The following is a 19,818-nucleotide window of genomic DNA, read 5'->3' on the forward strand; positions in this document are numbered from 1 at the left end:
CAAATTGCTTTTGCACTTGTGAACCAAAGGCTCACAGAGTCGTGCTGAGCCCTAAACATCATTCATACAACAATTATAGAAGTATCTGTCTTTTAAAATAACTTCACAAAGTCCACATTTAGTTAAATTACAATTGTTTAGATGAAACTGGTTTGCTGCAAAGTGATTGTTGGTAAAAATTCAAGAGGAATTCTCAGTATTTCGGGAAAACTTTGTCAGAAACTTACCATCAGATATTGGTGCTGCAGGTGTAAGGCCTGGACATGTGACGCTCAGGTCAGTGTTTGCTCCCATAGATTTGAAAGGGACATAACCTGGTTGCTTGGGGGTGGTTGTGTCGATCACGCCGTTGATCCAACTCATGTAGCTCGACACTCGGGTGTAGACTCCTGGGATTCCAGGTCTGGCACAACCTGTTCCAAAGCTCACGACTCCCAACTGAATCCATCGATTCTCGTACTTGATCACCATCGGACCTCCTGAATCTCCCTTTAGAAAGAGAACAAATGTGGATGAGAAGTAGAAGTCTACAAAGGAAAAACTACTTAAACACTTGGGTGAGCATGATCACCTGACAGGTGTCCTTTCCTCCTTCTTGGAACCCAGCACACAGCATGTTGTCAGTGATAGCACCCACTCCATAGTGACAGCTACACTGTCTGTTGCCCACCGTCGGTATCTCCACTTCCATCAGGTCGTCTGGGAGGCCCCCTGAAGCCACACAAATCAGTTTAACCACTCCTCCATCAACTGGATGAAATGCATATTTGTGAATGTTTCATGATCAGACGTTCAAGTGAACTGCAGAACCACTCCACCTCCCTTGGAAGGAACTGTCCATCATCATAATATCCAGAACAAATTGGAAGCTTCATAAAACAATCAGTTTTTTCTTAAAGGGCCATCTACAGAGGAGTAAGGGATGGACTTTAATACACTATCTGTGTTCAGATCAGGTCTTCAGGTCTTCAGGTCTTCAGGTCAGGGTCTCCTAAAGATCCCAAAAACTAAATTTAAAACCAGGGGAGACCTGGCATTCCAGGCTGTGGCCCCCAGACTCTGGATTAACCTGCACCAGTCTCTCCGGGAGCTCAACTGTGTGGTCACTTTTAAGAAACTGTTGAAGACTTTGCTTTTCAGAAAAGCTTTTAGTTAACTGGATTTTAAATTTGTATTATCCTTTTATGATGCTGCTCCTACGATGTATATGCACCCATGTTTTATTATGCTATTATGATGTTTAACTTGTACTAATTTCCCCACAGCTCTGTACAGCACTTTGTGATTTCATCTGCGAAAAGCGTTTTATAATTTACTTACTTACTTTCTGTAGAATTAAGACTTCATTTGTAAATGTAGAAGTAGAGTAATGTATTCCTGAATCAACATCAGAATGTGACCTACCTCTCTCACTCAGGTAGCCCCAGCCAGTGATCCAAACATCTTCCCCACTGTGGATCGTGCTTCCTGGGGCTGCCAGGCACACCGGCAGGATGTAGTTTGAGAAAGTTACTGGTGAGGACAGCTTCAGGAGGGCAATGTCATCTCTAGTAGTGGTGGTGTTGAATGATTCATGAGAGATGAGTCTTGCTATTGTCCGAGACACCTCGTGGGGGTTGCTTCCATTTTGAGTCTGACGGCCCAGACTAACGGTCAGATTGCCGTCAGGGAGACTGTGGGACACAAAAACATTACAATGTCACAATTATTTCCTAAATCTGGCAAATAACGTGCTTCTAACTTGATGGAATGAATCTTCGGGAAAGTTTTTCAGTCTGTATCTACTCACTCATCTAAGCAGTGAGCAGCGGTTAGCACCCACTCATTGTTAATGAGCGATCCTCCACAGAAGTGCTTTCCAGACAGTTGCAGACTGACCTGCCAGGGCCAATAACCAGTAGGGGCCACCATTCCTCCAACAATCCTGGTGTTAAGAGGGGGCTGTCCACAAACTGAAGACAGAACAGTAATAAAAGTAAACCCTGCAGTAAAACTTTCACCCCCCTGAATCCTACCTTGTAAAATATGCCTGGAGCAAATTTGTGTAAAGTAGACAATCTTATAAAAGGCAATCAGGATTTTTGTCTTTAAAACCGTTGTTATTGTAAGAATGATTTCCTCAAAGTAAGAAGGATTGTGACTATACGTTTAGTAACAGAGCATGACAGTATTTTGGTTTAAAAACATCTGCAGTTGATAATCAGTGATTTTTTTGAATTTCATCAAAGGTGATTTGGTGATACCTGGGTTTATGGACTCTTTGACTCTAATACATTTTTTTGTGAAACTGGTAATTCCAGCAAATGGCCCAATGCAATGTCTGATATTAAAGGATAATATGTTGCAAACACTTTTAGACTTTACACTCAATGAGCTATCTGACACAATAGCCAAGACGATAGTTATTTTTATTACAAATTGCTTTTGCACTTGTGAACCAAAGGCTCACAGAGTCGTGCTGAGCCCTAAACATCATTCATACAACAATTATAGAAGTATCTGTCTTTTAAAATAACTTCACAAAGTCCACATTTAGTTAAATTACAATTGTTTAGATGAAACTGGTTTGCTGCAAAGTGATTGTTGGTAAAAATTCAAGAGGAATTCTCAGTATTTCGGGAAAACTTTGTCAGAAACTTACCATCAGATATTGGTGCTGCAGGTGTAAGGCCTGGACATGTGACGCTCAGGTCAGTGTTTGCTCCCATAGATTTGAAAGGGACATAACCTGGTTGCTTGGGGGTGGTTGTGTCGATCACGCCGTTGATCCAACTCATGTAGCTCGACACTCGGGTGTAGACTCCTGGGATTCCAGGTCTGGCACAACCTGTTCCAAAGCTCACGACTCCCAACTGAATCCATCGATTCTCGTACTTGATCACCATCGGACCTCCTGAATCTCCCTTTAGAAAGAGAACAAATGTGGATGAGAAGTAGAAGTCTACAAAGGAAAAACTACTTAAACACTTGGGTGAGCATGATCACCTGACAGGTGTCCTTTCCTCCTTCTTGGAACCCAGCACACAGCATGTTGTCAGTGATAGCACCCACTCCATAGTGACAGCTACACTGTCTGTTGCCCACCGTCGGTATCTCCACTTCCATCAGGTCGTCTGGGAGGCCCCCTGAAGCCACACAAATCAGTTTAACCACTCCTCCATCAACTGGATGAAATGCATATTTGTGAATGTTTCATGATCAGACGTTCAAGTGAACTGCAGAACCACTCCACCTCCCTTGGAAGGAACTGTCCATCATCATAATATCCAGAACAAATTGGAAGCTTCATAAAACAATCAGTTTTTTCTTAAAGGGCCATCTACAGAGGAGTAAGGGATGGACTTTAATACACTATCTGTGTTCAGATCAGGTCTTCAGGTCTTCAGGTCTTCAGGTCAGGGTCTCCTAAAGATCCCAAAAACTAAATTTAAAACCAGGGGAGACCTGGCATTCCAGGCTGTGGCCCCCAGACTCTGGATTAACCTGCACCAGTCTCTCCGGGAGCTCAACTGTGTGGTCACTTTTAAGAAACTGTTGAAGACTTTGCTTTTCAGAAAAGCTTTTAGTTAACTGGATTTTAAATTTGTATTATCCTTTTATGATGCTGCTCCTACGATGTATATGCACCCATGTTTTATTATGCTATTATGATGTTTAACTTGTACTAATTTCCCCACAGCTCTGTACAGCACTTTGTGATTTCATCTGCGAAAAGCGTTTTATAATTTACTTACTTACTTTCTGTAGAATTAAGACTTCATTTGTAAATGTAGAAGTAGAGTAATGTATTCCTGAATCAACATCAGAATGTGACCTACCTCTCTCACTCAGGTAGCCCCAGCCAGTGATCCAAACATCTTCCCCACTGTGGATCGTGCTTCCTGGGGCTGCCAGGCACACCGGCAGGATGTAGTTTGAGAAAGTTACTGGTGAGGACAGCTTCAGGAGGGCAATGTCATCTCTAGTAGTGGTGGTGTTGAATGATTCATGAGAGATGAGTCTTGCTATTGTCCGAGACACCTCGTGGGGGTTGCTTCCATTTTGAGTCTGACGGCCCAGACTAACGGTCAGATTGCCGTCAGGGAGACTGTGGGACACAAAAACATTACAATGTCACAATTATTTCCTAAATCTGGCAAATAACGTGCTTCTAACTTGATGGAATGAATCTTCGGGAAAGTTTTTCAGTCTGTATCTACTCACTCATCTAAGCAGTGAGCAGCGGTTAGCACCCACTCATTGTTAATGAGCGATCCTCCACAGAAGTGCTTTCCAGACAGTTGCAGACTGACCTGCCAGGGCCAATAACCAGTAGGGGCCACCATTCCTCCAACAATCCTGGTGTTAAGAGGGGGCTGTCCACAAACTGAAGACAGAACAGTAATAAAAGTAAACCCTGCAGTAAAACTTTCACCCCCCTGAATCCTACCTTGTAAAATATGCCTGGAGCAAATTTGTGTAAAGTAGACAATCTTATAAAAGGCAATCAGGATTTTTGTCTTTAAAACCGTTGTTATTGTAAGAATGATTTCCTCAAAGTAAGAAGGATTGTGACTATACGTTTAGTAACAGAGCATGACAGTATTTTGGTTTAAAAACATCTGCAGTTGATAATCAGTGATTTTTTTGAATTTCATCAAAGGTGATTTGGTGATACCTGGGTTTATGGACTCTTTGACTCTAATACATTTTTTTGTGAAACTGGTAATTCCAGCAAATGGCCCAATGCAATGTCTGATATTAAAGGATAATATGTTGCAAACACTTTTAGACTTTACACTCAATGAGCTATCTGACACAATAGCCAAGACGATAGTTATTTTTATTACAAATTGCTTTTGCACTTGTGAACCAAAGGCTCACAGAGTTGTGCTGAGCCCTAAACATCATTCATACAACAATTATAGAAGTATCTGTCTTTTAAAATAACTTCACAAAGTCCACATTTAGTTAAATTACAATTGTTTAGATGAAACTGGTTTGCTGCAAAGTGATTGTTGGTAAAAATTCAAGAGGAATTCTCAGTATTTCGGGAAAACTTTGTCAGAAACTTACCATCAGATATTGGTGCTGCAGGTGTAAGGCCTGGACATGTGACGCTCAGGTCAGTGTTTGCTCCCATAGATTTGAAAGGGACATAACCTGGTTGCTTGGGGGTGGTTGTGTCGATCACGCCGTTGATCCAAATCATGTAGCTCGACACTCGGGTGTAGACTCCTGGGATTCCAGGTCTGGCACAACCTGTTCCAAAGCTCACGACTCCCAACTGAATCCATCGATTCTCGTACTTGATCACCATCGGACCTCCTGAATCTCCCTTTAGAAAGAGAACAAATGTGGATGAGAAGTAGAAGTCTACAAAGGAAAAACTACTTAAACACTTGGGTGAGCATGATCACCTGACAGGTGTCCTTTCCTCCTTCTTGGAACCCAGCACACAGCATGTTGTCAGTGATAGCACCCACTCCATAGTGACAGCTACACTGTCTGTTGCCCACCGTCGGTATCTCCACTTCCATCAGGTCGTCTGGGAGGCCCCCTGAAGCCACACAAATCAGTTTAACCACTCCTCCATCAACTGGATGAAATGCATATTTGTGAATGTTTCATGATCAGACGTTCAAGTGAACTGCAGAACCACTCCACCTCCCTTGGAAGGAACTGTCCATCATCATAATATCCAGAACAAATTGGAAGCTTCATAAAACAATCAGTTTTTTCTTAAAGGGCCATCTACAGAGGAGTAAGGGATGGACTTTAATACACTATCTGTGTTCAGATCAGGTCTTCAGGTCTTCAGGTCTTCAGGTCAGGGTCTCCTAAAGATCCCAAAAACTAAATTTAAAACCAGGGGAGACCTGGCATTCCAGGCTGTGGCCCCCAGACTCTGGATTAACCTGCACCAGTCTCTCCGGGAGCTCAACTGTGTGGTCACTTTTAAGAAACTGTTGAAGACTTTGCTTTTCAGAAAAGCTTTTAGTTAACTGGATTTTAAATTTGTATTATCCTTTTATGATGCTGCTCCTACGATGTATATGCACCCATGTTTTATTATGCTATTATGATGTTTAACTTGTACTAATTTCCCCACAGCTCTGTACAGCACTTTGTGATTTCATCTGCGAAAAGCGTTTTATAATTTACTTACTTACTTTCTGTAGAATTAAGACTTCATTTGTAAATGTAGAAGTAGAGTAATGTATTCCTGAATCAACATCAGAATGTGACCTACCTCTCTCACTCAGGTAGCCCCAGCCAGTGATCCAAACATCTTCCCCACTGTGGATCGTGCTTCCTGGGGCTGCCAGGCACACCGGCAGGATGTAGTTTGAGAAAGTTACTGGTGAGGACAGCTTCAGGAGGGCAATGTCATCTCTAGTAGTGGTGGTGTTGAATGATTCATGAGAGATGAGTCTTGCTATTGTCCGAGACACCTCGTGGGGGTTGCTTCCATTTTGAGTCTGACGGCCCAGACTAACGGTCAGATTGCCGTCAGGGAGACTGTGGGACACAAAAACATTACAATGTCACAATTATTTCCTAAATCTGGCAAATAACGTGCTTCTAACTTGATGGAATGAATCTTCGGGAAAGTTTTTCAGTCTGTATCTACTCACTCATCTAAGCAGTGAGCAGCGGTTAGCACCCACTCATTGTTAATGAGCGATCCTCCACAGAAGTGCTTTCCAGACAGTTGCAGACTGACCTGCCAGGGCCAATAACCAGTAGGGGCCACCATTCCTCCAACAATCCTGGTGTTAAGAGGGGGCTGTCCACAAACTGAAGACAGAACAGTAATAAAAGTAAACCCTGCAGTAAAACTTTCACCCCCCTGAATCCTACCTTGTAAAATATGCCTGGAGCAAATTTGTGTAAAGTAGACAATCTTATAAAAGGCAATCAGGATTTTTGTCTTTAAAACCGTTGTTATTGTAAGAATGATTTCCTCAAAGTAAGAAGGATTGTGACTATACGTTTAGTAACAGAGCATGACAGTATTTTGGTTTAAAAACATCTGCAGTTGATAATCAGTGATTTTTTTGAATTTCATCAAAGGTGATTTGGTGATACCTGGGTTTATGGACTCTTTGACTCTAATACATTTTTTTGTGAAACTGGTAATTCCAGCAAATGGCCCAATGCAATGTCTGATATTAAAGGATAATATGTTGCAAACACTTTTAGACTTTACACTCAATGAGCTATCTGACACAATAGCCAAGACGATAGTTATTTTTATTACAAATTGCTTTTGCACTTGTGAACCAAAGGCTCACAGAGTCGTGCTGAGCCCTAAACATCATTCATACAACAATTATAGAAGTATCTGTCTTTTAAAATAACTTCACAAAGTCCACATTTAGTTAAATTACAATTGTTTAGATGAAACTGGTTTGCTGCAAAGTGATTGTTGGTAAAAATTCAAGAGGAATTCTCAGTATTTCGGGAAAACTTTGTCAGAAACTTACCATCAGATATTGGTGCTGCAGGTGTAAGGCCTGGACATGTGACGCTCAGGTCAGTGTTTGCTCCCATAGATTTGAAAGGGACATAACCTGGTTGCTTGGGGGTGGTTGTGTCGATCACGCCGTTGATCCAACTCATGTAGCTCGACACTCGGGTGTAGACTCCTGGGATTCCAGGTCTGGCACAACCTGTTCCAAAGCTCACGACTCCCAACTGAATCCATCGATTCTCGTACTTGATCACCATCGGACCTCCTGAATCTCCCTTTAGAAAGAGAACAAATGTGGATGAGAAGTAGAAGTTGAGGTGTATTGACTGTTTCACATGTGATAGGAAAATAAATCATCTAAATTAAACTTTGGCTGAAATACTATACTAGCCTCAGCATGGGAGACAGAAGGTTGTCTCTCTCTGTGAAGTGTAAATGTGGACCAAGGGGGGACCCTTTCCCCTTCCTGGCCAAGCAAAGGAACAATAGGATCAAAGAACAGGTTCGGTCCTGTTCTCACCTCTTTGTTACATTAAACAATCAATCAATGTTTACTTGCTAAGTTTTCAAACTCTGGGCTCCGAACCCATGCGGAGCCCAGGGGATTTTATCACCCCCAAAGGTAACTCAGGATGTTGGAAGAATACCAGCTGTTTGTTTCCCCCTCAAAATGAGATCAAAGAATATGTATTTGTTTGAAAAGTCACAAATGTAGGATTATTGGAATGGTTCTTGCAGAAATCTAGATTGCAAATATAGTTTGTTCAATGCCACTCTTCAGATAATTCAAGAACCAACAGAATGTTCTCATTCATATCACCCATTGTCAACTACAAGTGTTATTCATTCTATGCAATATACCTCTTCACTTCAAGCTGAGTATAAGATGTCAACAGATGGCTTTATTTGTGACCCCCTGCCCGTTATCTCTGTAACTCCACTGTTGGATGTTGATTAATTTGTGAACCCTGAAAGTTTCTTGTTCCCAGGTTGGTACTTCCTCCATTTGTTGAGGTGTGAAAGTTTGTGGCTTTCTTTCTTTGTTCTAAGGCTAAAGCCTTAGACTCCTCCCGTTGGTCTCAAGTCATATAGGCCTTTTTGGCTAAGATTCTTCAGAGTAAATCTGACCCCAACTGCTCTCACAGGGCCTCTGCCTCAGCCCTGTTCTTTTGATTCTGCTTGTGTTAATAAACTTTGTGTTATTATGCAAGCTAGTTTCATCTACGATCCTTATTCATCCTCCACATCATCACCCGGGGAAACACGACAAATTTGGCGTTGTCGGGCAGTGACTGCTACAATTGTTCTTCCGTGCCATGGTGTCCCTCAGTTCATCCAACATCCTTGGTGAGTATGAGATGGGTGTTTGGGGTCACTGTGTTAACATGGATATTGTACAGTTTAAAAGAATTTGTGCATTGTGTGATGTTTGTGTCGAGTGGAATAAGTTTCGTCTAAATTATGTTGTTAAATTGAGACAGACATTGGATAATCGAATAATGGACAACAGAGAACCGAAATGGTAGGATAGTTTTGTTTTGGAATGGTAGGGATGTAATGGCTATTTTATGGTTTTGGGACTTAATATCCATGCAAGAATTGGGAACATGGCCATTTTTCCTACATTCTGTAAGTCTCTGTCGCAGGTTTCGTCACTTAATCATGAAATATGCTATAGAGAATTTGGCATTTAATTTGGTAAAGGTAAATTTTGAAATGAGAGAAATGAAAATGACTTGACTATGTTATGAATTCATGAGTTGAGTTGAGTTGAAATAAAGGAAATGAAAATGACTTGACTATGAAATGAATTCATGAGTTGAGTTAAGATGATTATTTTTGAGTAAAGATTCAGGAATTTACTCAATATGGTGGAAAATGAATGAGCCACTATGAAATAAAGCGCTGTTTTGATGTTTTGTGTGTCAATAGGAATTAACGAATACATCTGCTGGTCAATTGTATTTGTTTTTTCTGTTTTCTGTTTGTGTGTGAATTTAATGTTCATTTGTATGTCATGTTTATAAATGTAAGTTGTGTTTTGAATTGTATATGATTTAATGCAAAAGAGGGTAATTGGATATAAGCCCTAATGTTACATAAGATAGATTTGGTTAAGGGTTAAGAAATATGAGCCCTATAAATTATGGGGACTTTTGTTAGACTATGGTGCTTTTTGAGATCGATTATTATCTAGAATATATTTTCAACATAATGTTAAACATATCTTAACTGTAGTATAATGATTTGGTTCTGTTTAAGGTTGGTTTTGATGTCGACCTTGTTTGGGGCCGCTTGCCCTATGCTGATCAGCAGTCCGCTGTGGCTGCCCTTGTGTTCCTCCTGCACGCTGCAGGGGGGTGTGTATGTGTGTGCGAATGCGTGTGTGTGTGTTCTCTCCCTGTCATACGTTGAATGAATGGTAGTGAAATAGCTGTTATAACTGATTTTAATATAACTTGTGACTTATTGGTGAAGTTACTATTCAGTGTTTGACGGAGCTGTGTGTGTGTGTTTGGATTCTGGCTGTTGCCACGATTGACGCTCTGGTTTAAAGTTCTTAATAAATAAATAGCGTTGTGCTGACTGCTGACGCCTTGGTTCTAATTTAGATTTTACACTTTTAGCATTGTCTGATACATGAAGCCGGCATCAGCCGTGGTTGCATGCATTCTTTAATTCAGTGTTGCTGTTGGTATTACAGCGTTATATTACTGGATTAATTCATAATGATGAATTAAATTACATACAATATCAGCATTCATTTGGTTGTGGTAGAATACATTCCGGCCAAAGGCCTGATTTAAATATAATAATGATAACAATAATAACAATAATAATGTTTGATGCTGCTTTTGATTATTAAATAGCAATCTGGTTGGATTAACGTGTGGTTTTTCTCAATTATGTGATCGCTTATTTGCTTTGCCGTTCGATGGCATTGTTTGCTGAATTATGTTATTTTTCAGCGGTGTTTTATGTGTTTATGGATCTGTTTTATCCGCTGTCATTTCCTTATTCCACTGACGTGTATTTTACGGTTTCGGACTTGTTCATTTCCGTTCCGCTGTAGGGTTCGGTGTGAACCGTCTCGGATCGATCGCGTCTTTGTGCGTTTGTTGTGATTCTGTGGTTTGTGCCTCTGTTTGTCATGTGTGTTTATGTGTGAGCTGTTTAGGTTTATTTGGTTCCGCTGTGAAAGTTGCGGGTGTTGTGAACGTAGTGGTAAACTGTGTATTTGGTGATAAGAACTGGTCCGTATTTTCCGGCGGGCAGAAATCTTGGTTAAGTGTTTGAATGTGACCATTAGAATATTTGTTAACGTAAGATATTTGTGAACATGCCAGGTTGTTTTGTTTTTGTTTTAACTGTCTCGTATTTTTGTCTGCTAGCTGTGTGTCACTATGCATTAAAATATACGGCCGAGGCGCCGAGTTCGTGTGTTTTGATTATTGGGACTTTGTTATTCGTGACGTGGATGTTTACAATAACTGTGTCTTCTGTTGAGCTGTCCTGGTTAGTGTTGTAATTTCGTTGTAAGTTCACTCCGGTATAATGTGAATGTGTTGTGTCGATTTGTTTCCCCGTTGTTTTTGGCGTCTGTTTGAGTTCCCGTGATGTTAACTCTTCGTCCTTAACGTTGCTACTGGACGTTTGTTTGTTTTTGAGAGGCGGAGCTACAAGTTACGTCATGGAGTGGACGGACTGTGGTCCGCCCAAAGGGGGGAGGATGATCAGTTGTGGCGCCATCTAGCTAAAGAGATGGTGAACTGCACAATTTTTACTCTAAAGTTAAATACTGCCTCTAGCGGTACATATGGAAAACTGCATGCTTTAGTGGAATCAATGTTGCTCTCCACTGGTAACATGAAGTTAACACTTATATAGAAATTACTCGTTCATTTAAATACAGTTTATTCTTAATATTTATACATTATAATTAATCATAATTATAATTGTTCAATAAGCTTGAAATATGAGTAAGATTTACAGAAATTTTTTAAAGGTTTCATTTTTTTAGTTTTGGATTCAAAGCTTTAAAAATGGTGATGACTTGTTATGAAACTGAATTTTTGTTTTTATTTTTTACATGAGGAGTTGAGGAGAGGAGTACCTGAATCACAACTCCTAAGACACTGAAACACACCTGGTGGTTTTGACTTTGTGGATGATACGATACTCGAATTCCAGTCGAGAGAAACTGGTGCGTTTATTCATGAAATTATTCAAATAGAACATTTGTTTTGGTTTATTTTTTACACATTTATAGCGACACATTACCTTACACAAACAATAATAACACAATTTTTTCACTTATATATGACTTTACAGTGGTATATATGATACATGAAAGGACTTGGCAGTGGACTGAATATTGAATTTGTTTACTTTATTGAACATCATTGATTAACAATAACTCATTGATTGATTGGCTTTGACAATTTAGTATTATTAATTTGATTAGTTATCTGCAAGTTAGCTAATCTGTTTAAACTATCAAGTGAATATGGTGAATAATAATTTCAGTATCTGTGCTTAACTTAACTTTGATTGGGGATATTGATATCATTCCAGTTTTGGAGATGATTTAAGGTTTGATCAATTATATCATTACGATTCGGGTGGATTTATTCTCACATCACTTCTTCTGCAGTTGGCAAAGTTCGGTGACCATAGATTTCGTATAGCACACAATTTTTCGTTCGACATTAGATTTATAGTAAAGGAAAAATTAAGAGAAGTTCTTTATAATGACGAGTCCTTACATTACACAGCCATGGTCAGTTGAGGGTACTTTTAATCCAGATGTAGTTAACACCTTACAAGTCCTAGTGTCTACTTATAGAGCAAGTCAGAGGAAAGGAAAAAAGGGAAAGAAACGAAGTGAAGAAAAAAGACAAATTGAATTAGGCATACTGCAACTCTTTGAGATCGTAGGGCAAAGTTTATCTAAACTGGCAAATGACAAAAAGATGCAAAGCACACGAGACATTAAGAAAAAGGAGAAGACCACGAGCAAGTTGACAAAGAAAACCAACATATCTTTCTCTCAGGCAACATCAGCAAAGAAGCCACCACCATATGAAAGAGAAGTACGTTTACGAATATTGGCAAAAGCAGAAAGAAGAGGAGATCGATCAACAAAGCAATTAATGTCAGAGAAAGACGACACGAAGGAAAGTGAAAATGAAAGTGAAAATGAAGGTGAAAATGAAAGTGAAGACGAAAGTGACAAAGATGAATGTGAAGATAAAAGGGAAAGACATGAAAGTGAAGACGAAAGTGAAAAAGATGAAAGTGAAGAGGAAGTGGAAGGAGAAAATTTTCTCCAGTGGAGTTTACGCAACAAAGAGAAGAAAAAGTCTCAAAGGTCAGACACCTGGAAAGATGCACTACGTCCAAGAACAGAAAAGAAAGACAACAAAATGTGCCCAGTGATACTAATCACAAAATCTGGACAAAATCTGGAGTACAAGCCTTGGCAGAATACTGACATGTCTGACATACTCGGAAAATTACCGACGCTTCGAGATGGTGCACACCCCTGGATCTCAAAGCTGGAAGAGGTTCTGGTGGGAACACAGCCAGCGATGGGAGATATTAAGAGACTTTTGGCCAGCCTTATTGGAGTTCCAGCAATGAAAGAGATTCTGCAAACAGCAGGCCTAAAGAGATATGTGGAGATGTCTGCCAATGATTAAGAACGGTTTGCTGCAAGTCGAGGACGGATGTGGAGAACCTTAAGAGGACTTTTCCCAACAAATGTGCATCCTGACAACATCTTCATTGAGCCACTTGGCCACCAAGAGAACCCGAGAGCATATGTGTCGAGAGCTCATCGAATGTGGAGAAACGTCACAGGAAATGATCCCGAATTGAACCAGATGGAGAAATCAATTTTAAGAGCCAAAATCCAGAAAGGACTACCCCTGACAGTGAGGAGCAAATTGGCTGAAGTGTTTGGTCTTGGAAGTATGACCAAAGGCGTGTATACGGATCACATCGCACATCAGGTGGAAGTGTATCGGAAAAAGGAACAAGATCAAGATACTCTCCGAAAACTCACCCAAATACAGTTGATCGATGATAAGAAGAAAGAAGAGAACCAAGCAGTTGTCATGCAGAGTCAGCCACAACCGACTCAAGTGCAACCACAACTACAACAACAGATCCAGCAGTCGACACCTGAGGTTCCCATTGCCTCTTTCCAACAGCCATCGTGTGATCAACCACAAATAGGAAGAGGCCAAGCAAACTTTGGAAGAGGAAGAGGAGGAAACTTCCCACAGATACAAGGACCATGTCATAATTGTGGACAAATGGGCCACTTTGCTCGTAATTGCTACAGCTCCAGAGGAAACTTCAGAGGAGGTTTCAGGAATAGCTTCAGAGGAGGCTACAGAGGTCAACAGCAGCAAATCAGGGGACCGGTAAACCCATTCAGGGGCCCGGTACCTGGTTTCTAAAGGTGCCAGCTGGTAGTGTCAGGGCCGAAGCAAGAATCAACAATAGAGGTGGAAAATAAACAATCAACCATTGGAAGTTATGACTGATTGTGAAGCTGCTTTCACCTGTATTCGGCCAAAGGACGCTATACAGCTTCCCATGTCTGGACAACTAGTAGGACAATAGGGGTATGAGGACATGAAACAGCTGATTCCTCTCACAAAACCCAATCAAGCTCTGCTACAAAAATCAGAGACCTCGTCAGTATACTGGATTGGAGATCCAGATCCAGAACCGCTAAAACCAGCTACTATGTGGGAAGAGTCCATCGTGGCAAACATGCCTAACACAAAGCTACCAGAGTATCCACATCATTGCACACTCAAATATTTCAAGAACACAGACCAAGCAAATCCAGAACAATGATTGAGTAATCAACCCGAACATGTTGAGCTGACTTCGTCACCACAAGGAGCAGCTATGAAGATAAACATTAACGATTAGTAGTTTGTCTAGGTCAGATGATAACTCATTTACATAGAAACATCTCTGAAAGTTATTTAGAAGTTATATACAGCACTAAAACCTAGAACAGTTAGGGAAATGATGTCATTTATTGATATCACAGACTTTTAGAGCAGGAAGATATTACCTTAGAGAGATGCGCTACGGTAAATTCGGCTGAAAAATTTGCCAACTCCAGAAGATGGGGAACCGCATGATTGTGTGGAAAATTGCGGGTTTAAGAAAACAGATGGTTCTCAGATCCAACATCATACACAGGTATTGAAATTATTGCATGCAATGATAAAACCAAAAGAAATAGCTATAGCTAAGTGTGCAGCTCACAAACAGGACATGTTAAGAAATCATGAAGGACTAATGGTAGTGCCTTCAGACCTATTGAACCTAATGATTCAGGAAGCCCATGGGTTAGCCCATGTGGCAAAGGGAGAAGTTAGGAGGAAGATTGCAAAAGTGTGTGGGGTTTTGGTTATAGATTATGTTGACATGATAAAACCAGTTGTGAATAGATTTTCACAATGGTCTGAAGCATGTCCAAACAAACGTAAAGATGCTCAGTCTGTTGCTAAGTTTTTGTGTCGCGAAATTAAAGTAGATGGGGTTTACCCGATCGCATATCTTCAGACAACAGGAAAGAACTTGTGGATAAAACAGTAAGATTAATTTTAGGAAAAATTAGAAATTAAACAACGCTTAGGAGCTGTCTATCACCCACAAAGCCAAGGTGTGAATAAATGAATGTTGTGCTGAAAACTGCATTGTTGAAATCTGTTAGCACACAGGTTTTAATGGGGTTGCGGTACTTCCACTAGCATTAGTGATATGTCGTTTAAGTGAATTCCAAAGAAAAAAGGTCAATAGCAATTAGTGAGATCAATAATGACGGTAGAAAAGAAAAAATGTCCACTATTCTAGCTGGGACTATAGCTAGTGGTATTATTGCATCAAATATAGTTTCTACAAATACATCAGTGATAGATAAGAATGTTACAATAACAGTGATGACAACAGCTAATTCTATAATTTCTGATAATCATACAAGTGCAGCTGTGGAAATGAGTTCCACAACAAATAACAATGGCAACTTCTTCAGTGCCTACAGAGCCTTAAGGTACAAAAACAATACCAGACATTACATCCCAATTCATTATAGTCTATAAATACAACTCAACAGGCTATTGAACAATTGAACATTAGGTTGAATAATATTGAGGACAGTTTTTAAGAACCATTAGATGAGGAGACTGATAACGGCTGCGGTGAGACAGATAATGTGAATACATCACCAGATGAGTATTCGCACGGAGATTTGACACCAGAAAAAATGTCTCAGGATTTTCGCGCCATAAGAAAGCGGAAAAAGTTGAAAACCTGGGATTTGATGCCTCAGTGTTGCAAATTTTAGATACATGGATAAGCAGAAATATGTGGTATTGGCAAATAACTCACTCCGTTAGAGAAATTACTGGGATAAAGGGTCCGTTTTAGTGAAAATTCCAACTCCAAGCACGTGGAATTCAATTTATGATTAATACCTGAACCTTTGCTGGCATATTGCCAATCACGATTGGTGACATGGCTGTGGGTTCTTACAAAGCAAACACAATTCTGATAATTTGGTGGAAATAGCTGATCGCCTGTTCACATGCAAAATTTACATCACTACAGTTGTTCTTCGCCAGTGGAACGACAGTTTTTGAATATTCTTGAATATTATGAAGATATTGTAGGTTCTGGGAGCTGCTATTTTATCACTTTGTGTGATTTTCTGTTGTTGTACATTGGTACTGACCTTTCCTAAAGCTATGATACAGATGAGGAGGTAACAGTAGTGGTTGATGAGATAGTGGAGACTTATCCATTTTGATTGATTACACCATTCCCTGAACGATATTTTAACCAAGTGGTTTCTTGGTTAAAGGGGGGAACGGAAAGGAAAATGGAATCACGTATTAATAATGCATTAATTAGGCGTTGAGTGTTAAACATTAATCAAAAAAGATAGAGTTAAAAAAATAAAAATAAAATAAATAAATAAATAAAAAACAACAAAGAAAAATTAGAATTTAGCTATCATGTGGTGTTTAATGTTTGTGCAAGATACTGGTCAGATGTTTTTTACCTTCCAGAACAAGTGTGGGAGTGATGGGGCTAGATGATTCTACCTGCCTGTATGAACATGGACACCTCAAACATGGACACTTCAGTTATGGACACTGAAGGACAAAAACATGGATGGCAATCCACAACGAAGCCGTCATGAACTGTGATACTGAACGATAAGTTGATGCTGCCAAAGGAATATCAACAACAACAATTGTCCAATGTATTCATATGTGTCCTACATGTTTGTGATGTTTATTGTATTGGAATGTGTTTATTACAATGTATTCTACCTCATTAATGATTTCTACTTTATACTAGGTATTTTAACGAATACACATTTTAGATTTAGCTAGATAGTTTAAAGTGCTTATGTTGGGACCTCAGGTATTGTGATTTTTTCTGGTTTTTATTTGAAGGGCTAGTGGGGCTTAAGCAAGGAAAGGCTTACTGTGAGGTGCGATGGGTCGACCAGACCTCATAGTGGGCAACCTTTTAGTTTGTTTCTGAGGTTCTCAATGTGTGTACTTAATGTAGATGCACGTAGACATTTAGACATTTAGATTTTTCTTTTCAAGGAATAACAAATCAACTAAATTACAGTTAAGTAAGTCTATAGACTTGGAGTTAAAGACTGATAAATATAAGATAAAATAAGGCATTAATTAAATAATACTAGTTTTCTCATTTTTGATTGGTTAGAGATTTATTAAAATTGGCAGAGGATGATATTTGAAAGGATCCTTTTCACATTTGGAAATTTTACAGTATGATTAAGGCTAAACATGATAAGGGGTTGTCATAACCTTTAAGACTATTTATAACATGCTTTGTTATCTTTGTTTTTTCGAGACTTGGTGCCTCGAAAAGGGGGGAATGAGGTGTATTGACTGTTTCACATGTGATAGGAAATTAAATCATCTAAATTAAACTTTGGCTGAAATACTATACTAGCCTCAGCATGGGAGACAGAAGGTTGTCTCTCTCTGTGAAGTGTAAATGTGGACCAAGGGGGGACCCTTTCCCCTTCCTGGCCAAGCAAAGGAACAATAGGATCAAAGAACAGGTTCGGTCCTGTTCTCACTTCTTTGTTACATTAAACAATCAATCAATGTTTACTTGCTAAGTTTTCAAACTCTGGGCTCCGAACCCATGCGGAGCCCAGGGGATTTTATCACCCCCAAAGGTAACTCAGGATGTTGGAAGAATACCAGCTGTTTGTTTCCCCCTCAAAATGAGATCAAAGAATATGTATTTGTTTGAAAAGTCACAAATGTAGGATTATTGGAATGGTTCTTGCAGAAATCTAGATTGCAAATATAGTTTGTTCAATGCCACTCTTCAGATAATTCAAGAACCAACAGAATGTTCTCATTCATATCACCCATTGTCAACTACAAGTGTTATTCATTCTATGCAATATACCTCTTCACTTCAAGCTGAGTATAAGATGTCAACAGATGGCTTTATTTGTGACCCCCTGCCCGTTATCTCTGTAACTCCACTGTTGGATGTTGATTAATTTGTGAACCCTGAAAGTTTCTTGTTCCCAGGTTGGTTCTTCCTCCATTTGTTGAGGTGTGAAAGTTTGTGGCTTTCTTTCTTTGTTCTAAGGCTAAAGCCTTAGACTCCTCCCATTGGTCTCAAGTCATATAGGCCTTTTTGGCTAAGATTCTTCAGAGTAAATCTGACCCCAACTGCTCTCACAGGGCCTCTGCCTCAGCCCTGTTCTTTTGATTCTGCTTGTGTTAATAAACTTTGTGTTATTATGCAAGCTAGTTTCATCTACGATCCTTATTCATCCTCCACATCATCACCCGGGGAAACACGACAAATTCTACAAAGGAAAAACTACTTAAACACTTGGGTGAGCATGATCACCTGACAGGTGTCCTTTCCTCCTTCTTGGAACCCAGCACACAGCATGTTGTCAGTGATAGCACCCACTCCATAGTGACAGCTACACTGTCTGTTGCCCACCGTCGGTATCTCCACTTCCATCAGGTCGTCTGGGAGGCCCCCTGAAGCCACACAAATCAGTTTAACCACTCCTCCATCAACTGGATGAAATGCATATTTGTGAATGTTTCATGATCAGACGTTCAAGTGAACTGCAGAACCACTCCACCTCCCTTGGAAGGAACTGTCCATCATCATAATATCCAGAACAAATTGGAAGCTTCATAAAACAATCAGTTTTTTCTTAAAGGGCCATCTACAGAGGAGTAAGGGATGGACTTTAATACACTATCTGTGTTCAGATCAGGTCTTCAGGTCTTCAGGTCTTCAGGTCAGGGTCTCCTAAAGATCCCAAAAACTAAATTTAAAACCAGGGGAGACCTGGCATTCCAGGCTGTGGCCCCCAGACTCTGGATTAACCTGCACCAGTCTCTCCGGGAGCTCAACTGTGTGGTCACTTTTAAGAAACTGTTGAAGACTTTGCTTTTCAGAAAAGCTTTTAGTTAACTGGATTTTAAATTTGTATTATCCTTTTATGATGCTGCTCCTACGATGTATATGCACCCATGTTTTATTATGCTATTATGATGTTTAACTTGTACTAATTTCCCCACAGCTCTGTACAGCACTTTGTGATTTCATCTGCGAAAAGCGTTTTATAATTTACTTACTTACTTTCTGTAGAATTAAGACTTCATTTGTAAATGTAGAAGTAGAGTAATGTATTCCTGAATCAACATCAGAATGTGACCTACCTCTCTCACTCAGGTAGCCCCAGCCAGTGATCCAAACATCTTCCCCACTGTGGATCGTGCTTCCTGGGGCTGCCAGGCACACCGGCAGGATGTAGTTTGAGAAAGTTACTGGTGAGGACAGCTTCAGGAGGGCAATGTCATCTCTAATAGTGGTGGTGTTGAATGATTCATGAGAGATGAGTCTTGCTATTGTCCGAGACACCTCGTGGGGGTTGCTTCCATTTTGAGTCTGACGGCCCAGACTAACGGTCAGATTGCCGTCAGGGAGACTGTGGGACACAAAAACATTACAATGTCACAATTATTTCCTAAATCTGGCAAATAACGTGCTTCTAACTTGATGGAATGAATCTTCGGGAAAGTTTTTCAGTCTGTATCTACTCACTCATCTAAGCAGTGAGCAGCGGTTAGCACCCACTCATTGTTAATGAGCGATCCTCCACAGAAGTGCTTTCCAGACAGTTGCAGACTGACCTGCCAGGGCCAATAACCAGTAGGGGCCACCATTCCTCCAACAATCCTGGTGTTAAGAGGGGGCTGTCCACAAACTGAAGACAGAACAGTAATAAAAGT

At 40.1% G+C, this 19,818-nt stretch overlaps 1 protein-coding gene across 1 annotated transcript in view; it reads right to left on the minus strand.

Annotated features, from left to right (window-relative positions):
• The window catches only part of LOC114468045 (uncharacterized), a 49,267-nt gene that overhangs the window by 26,433 nt on the left and 3,016 nt on the right, over positions 1-19,818 (minus strand). Inside the window, exons 7-22 of the mRNA XM_028454676.1 lie at positions 19,631-19,793; positions 19,246-19,514; positions 18,413-18,552; positions 7,470-7,731; positions 6,618-6,780; positions 6,233-6,501; positions 5,400-5,539; positions 5,056-5,317; positions 4,204-4,366; positions 3,819-4,087; positions 2,986-3,125; positions 2,642-2,903; positions 1,790-1,952; positions 1,405-1,673; positions 572-711; positions 388-489 (exon numbers count right to left, since the gene is read on the minus strand). Coding sequence (XP_028310477.1) covers positions 388-489; positions 572-711; positions 1,405-1,673; positions 1,790-1,952; positions 2,642-2,903; positions 2,986-3,125; positions 3,819-4,087; positions 4,204-4,366; positions 5,056-5,317; positions 5,400-5,539; positions 6,233-6,501; positions 6,618-6,780; positions 7,470-7,731; positions 18,413-18,552; positions 19,246-19,514; positions 19,631-19,793 — 3,176 coding nt within the window. The remainder of the gene's footprint in view (positions 1-387; positions 490-571; positions 712-1,404; positions 1,674-1,789; positions 1,953-2,641; positions 2,904-2,985; positions 3,126-3,818; positions 4,088-4,203; positions 4,367-5,055; positions 5,318-5,399; positions 5,540-6,232; positions 6,502-6,617; positions 6,781-7,469; positions 7,732-18,412; positions 18,553-19,245; positions 19,515-19,630; positions 19,794-19,818) is intronic.

Source organism: Gouania willdenowi, chromosome 8 (assembly GCF_900634775.1).
Source record: "Gouania willdenowi chromosome 8, fGouWil2.1, whole genome shotgun sequence".
NCBI classification, from domain to species: domain Eukaryota; kingdom Metazoa; phylum Chordata; class Actinopteri; order Blenniiformes; family Gobiesocidae; genus Gouania; species Gouania willdenowi.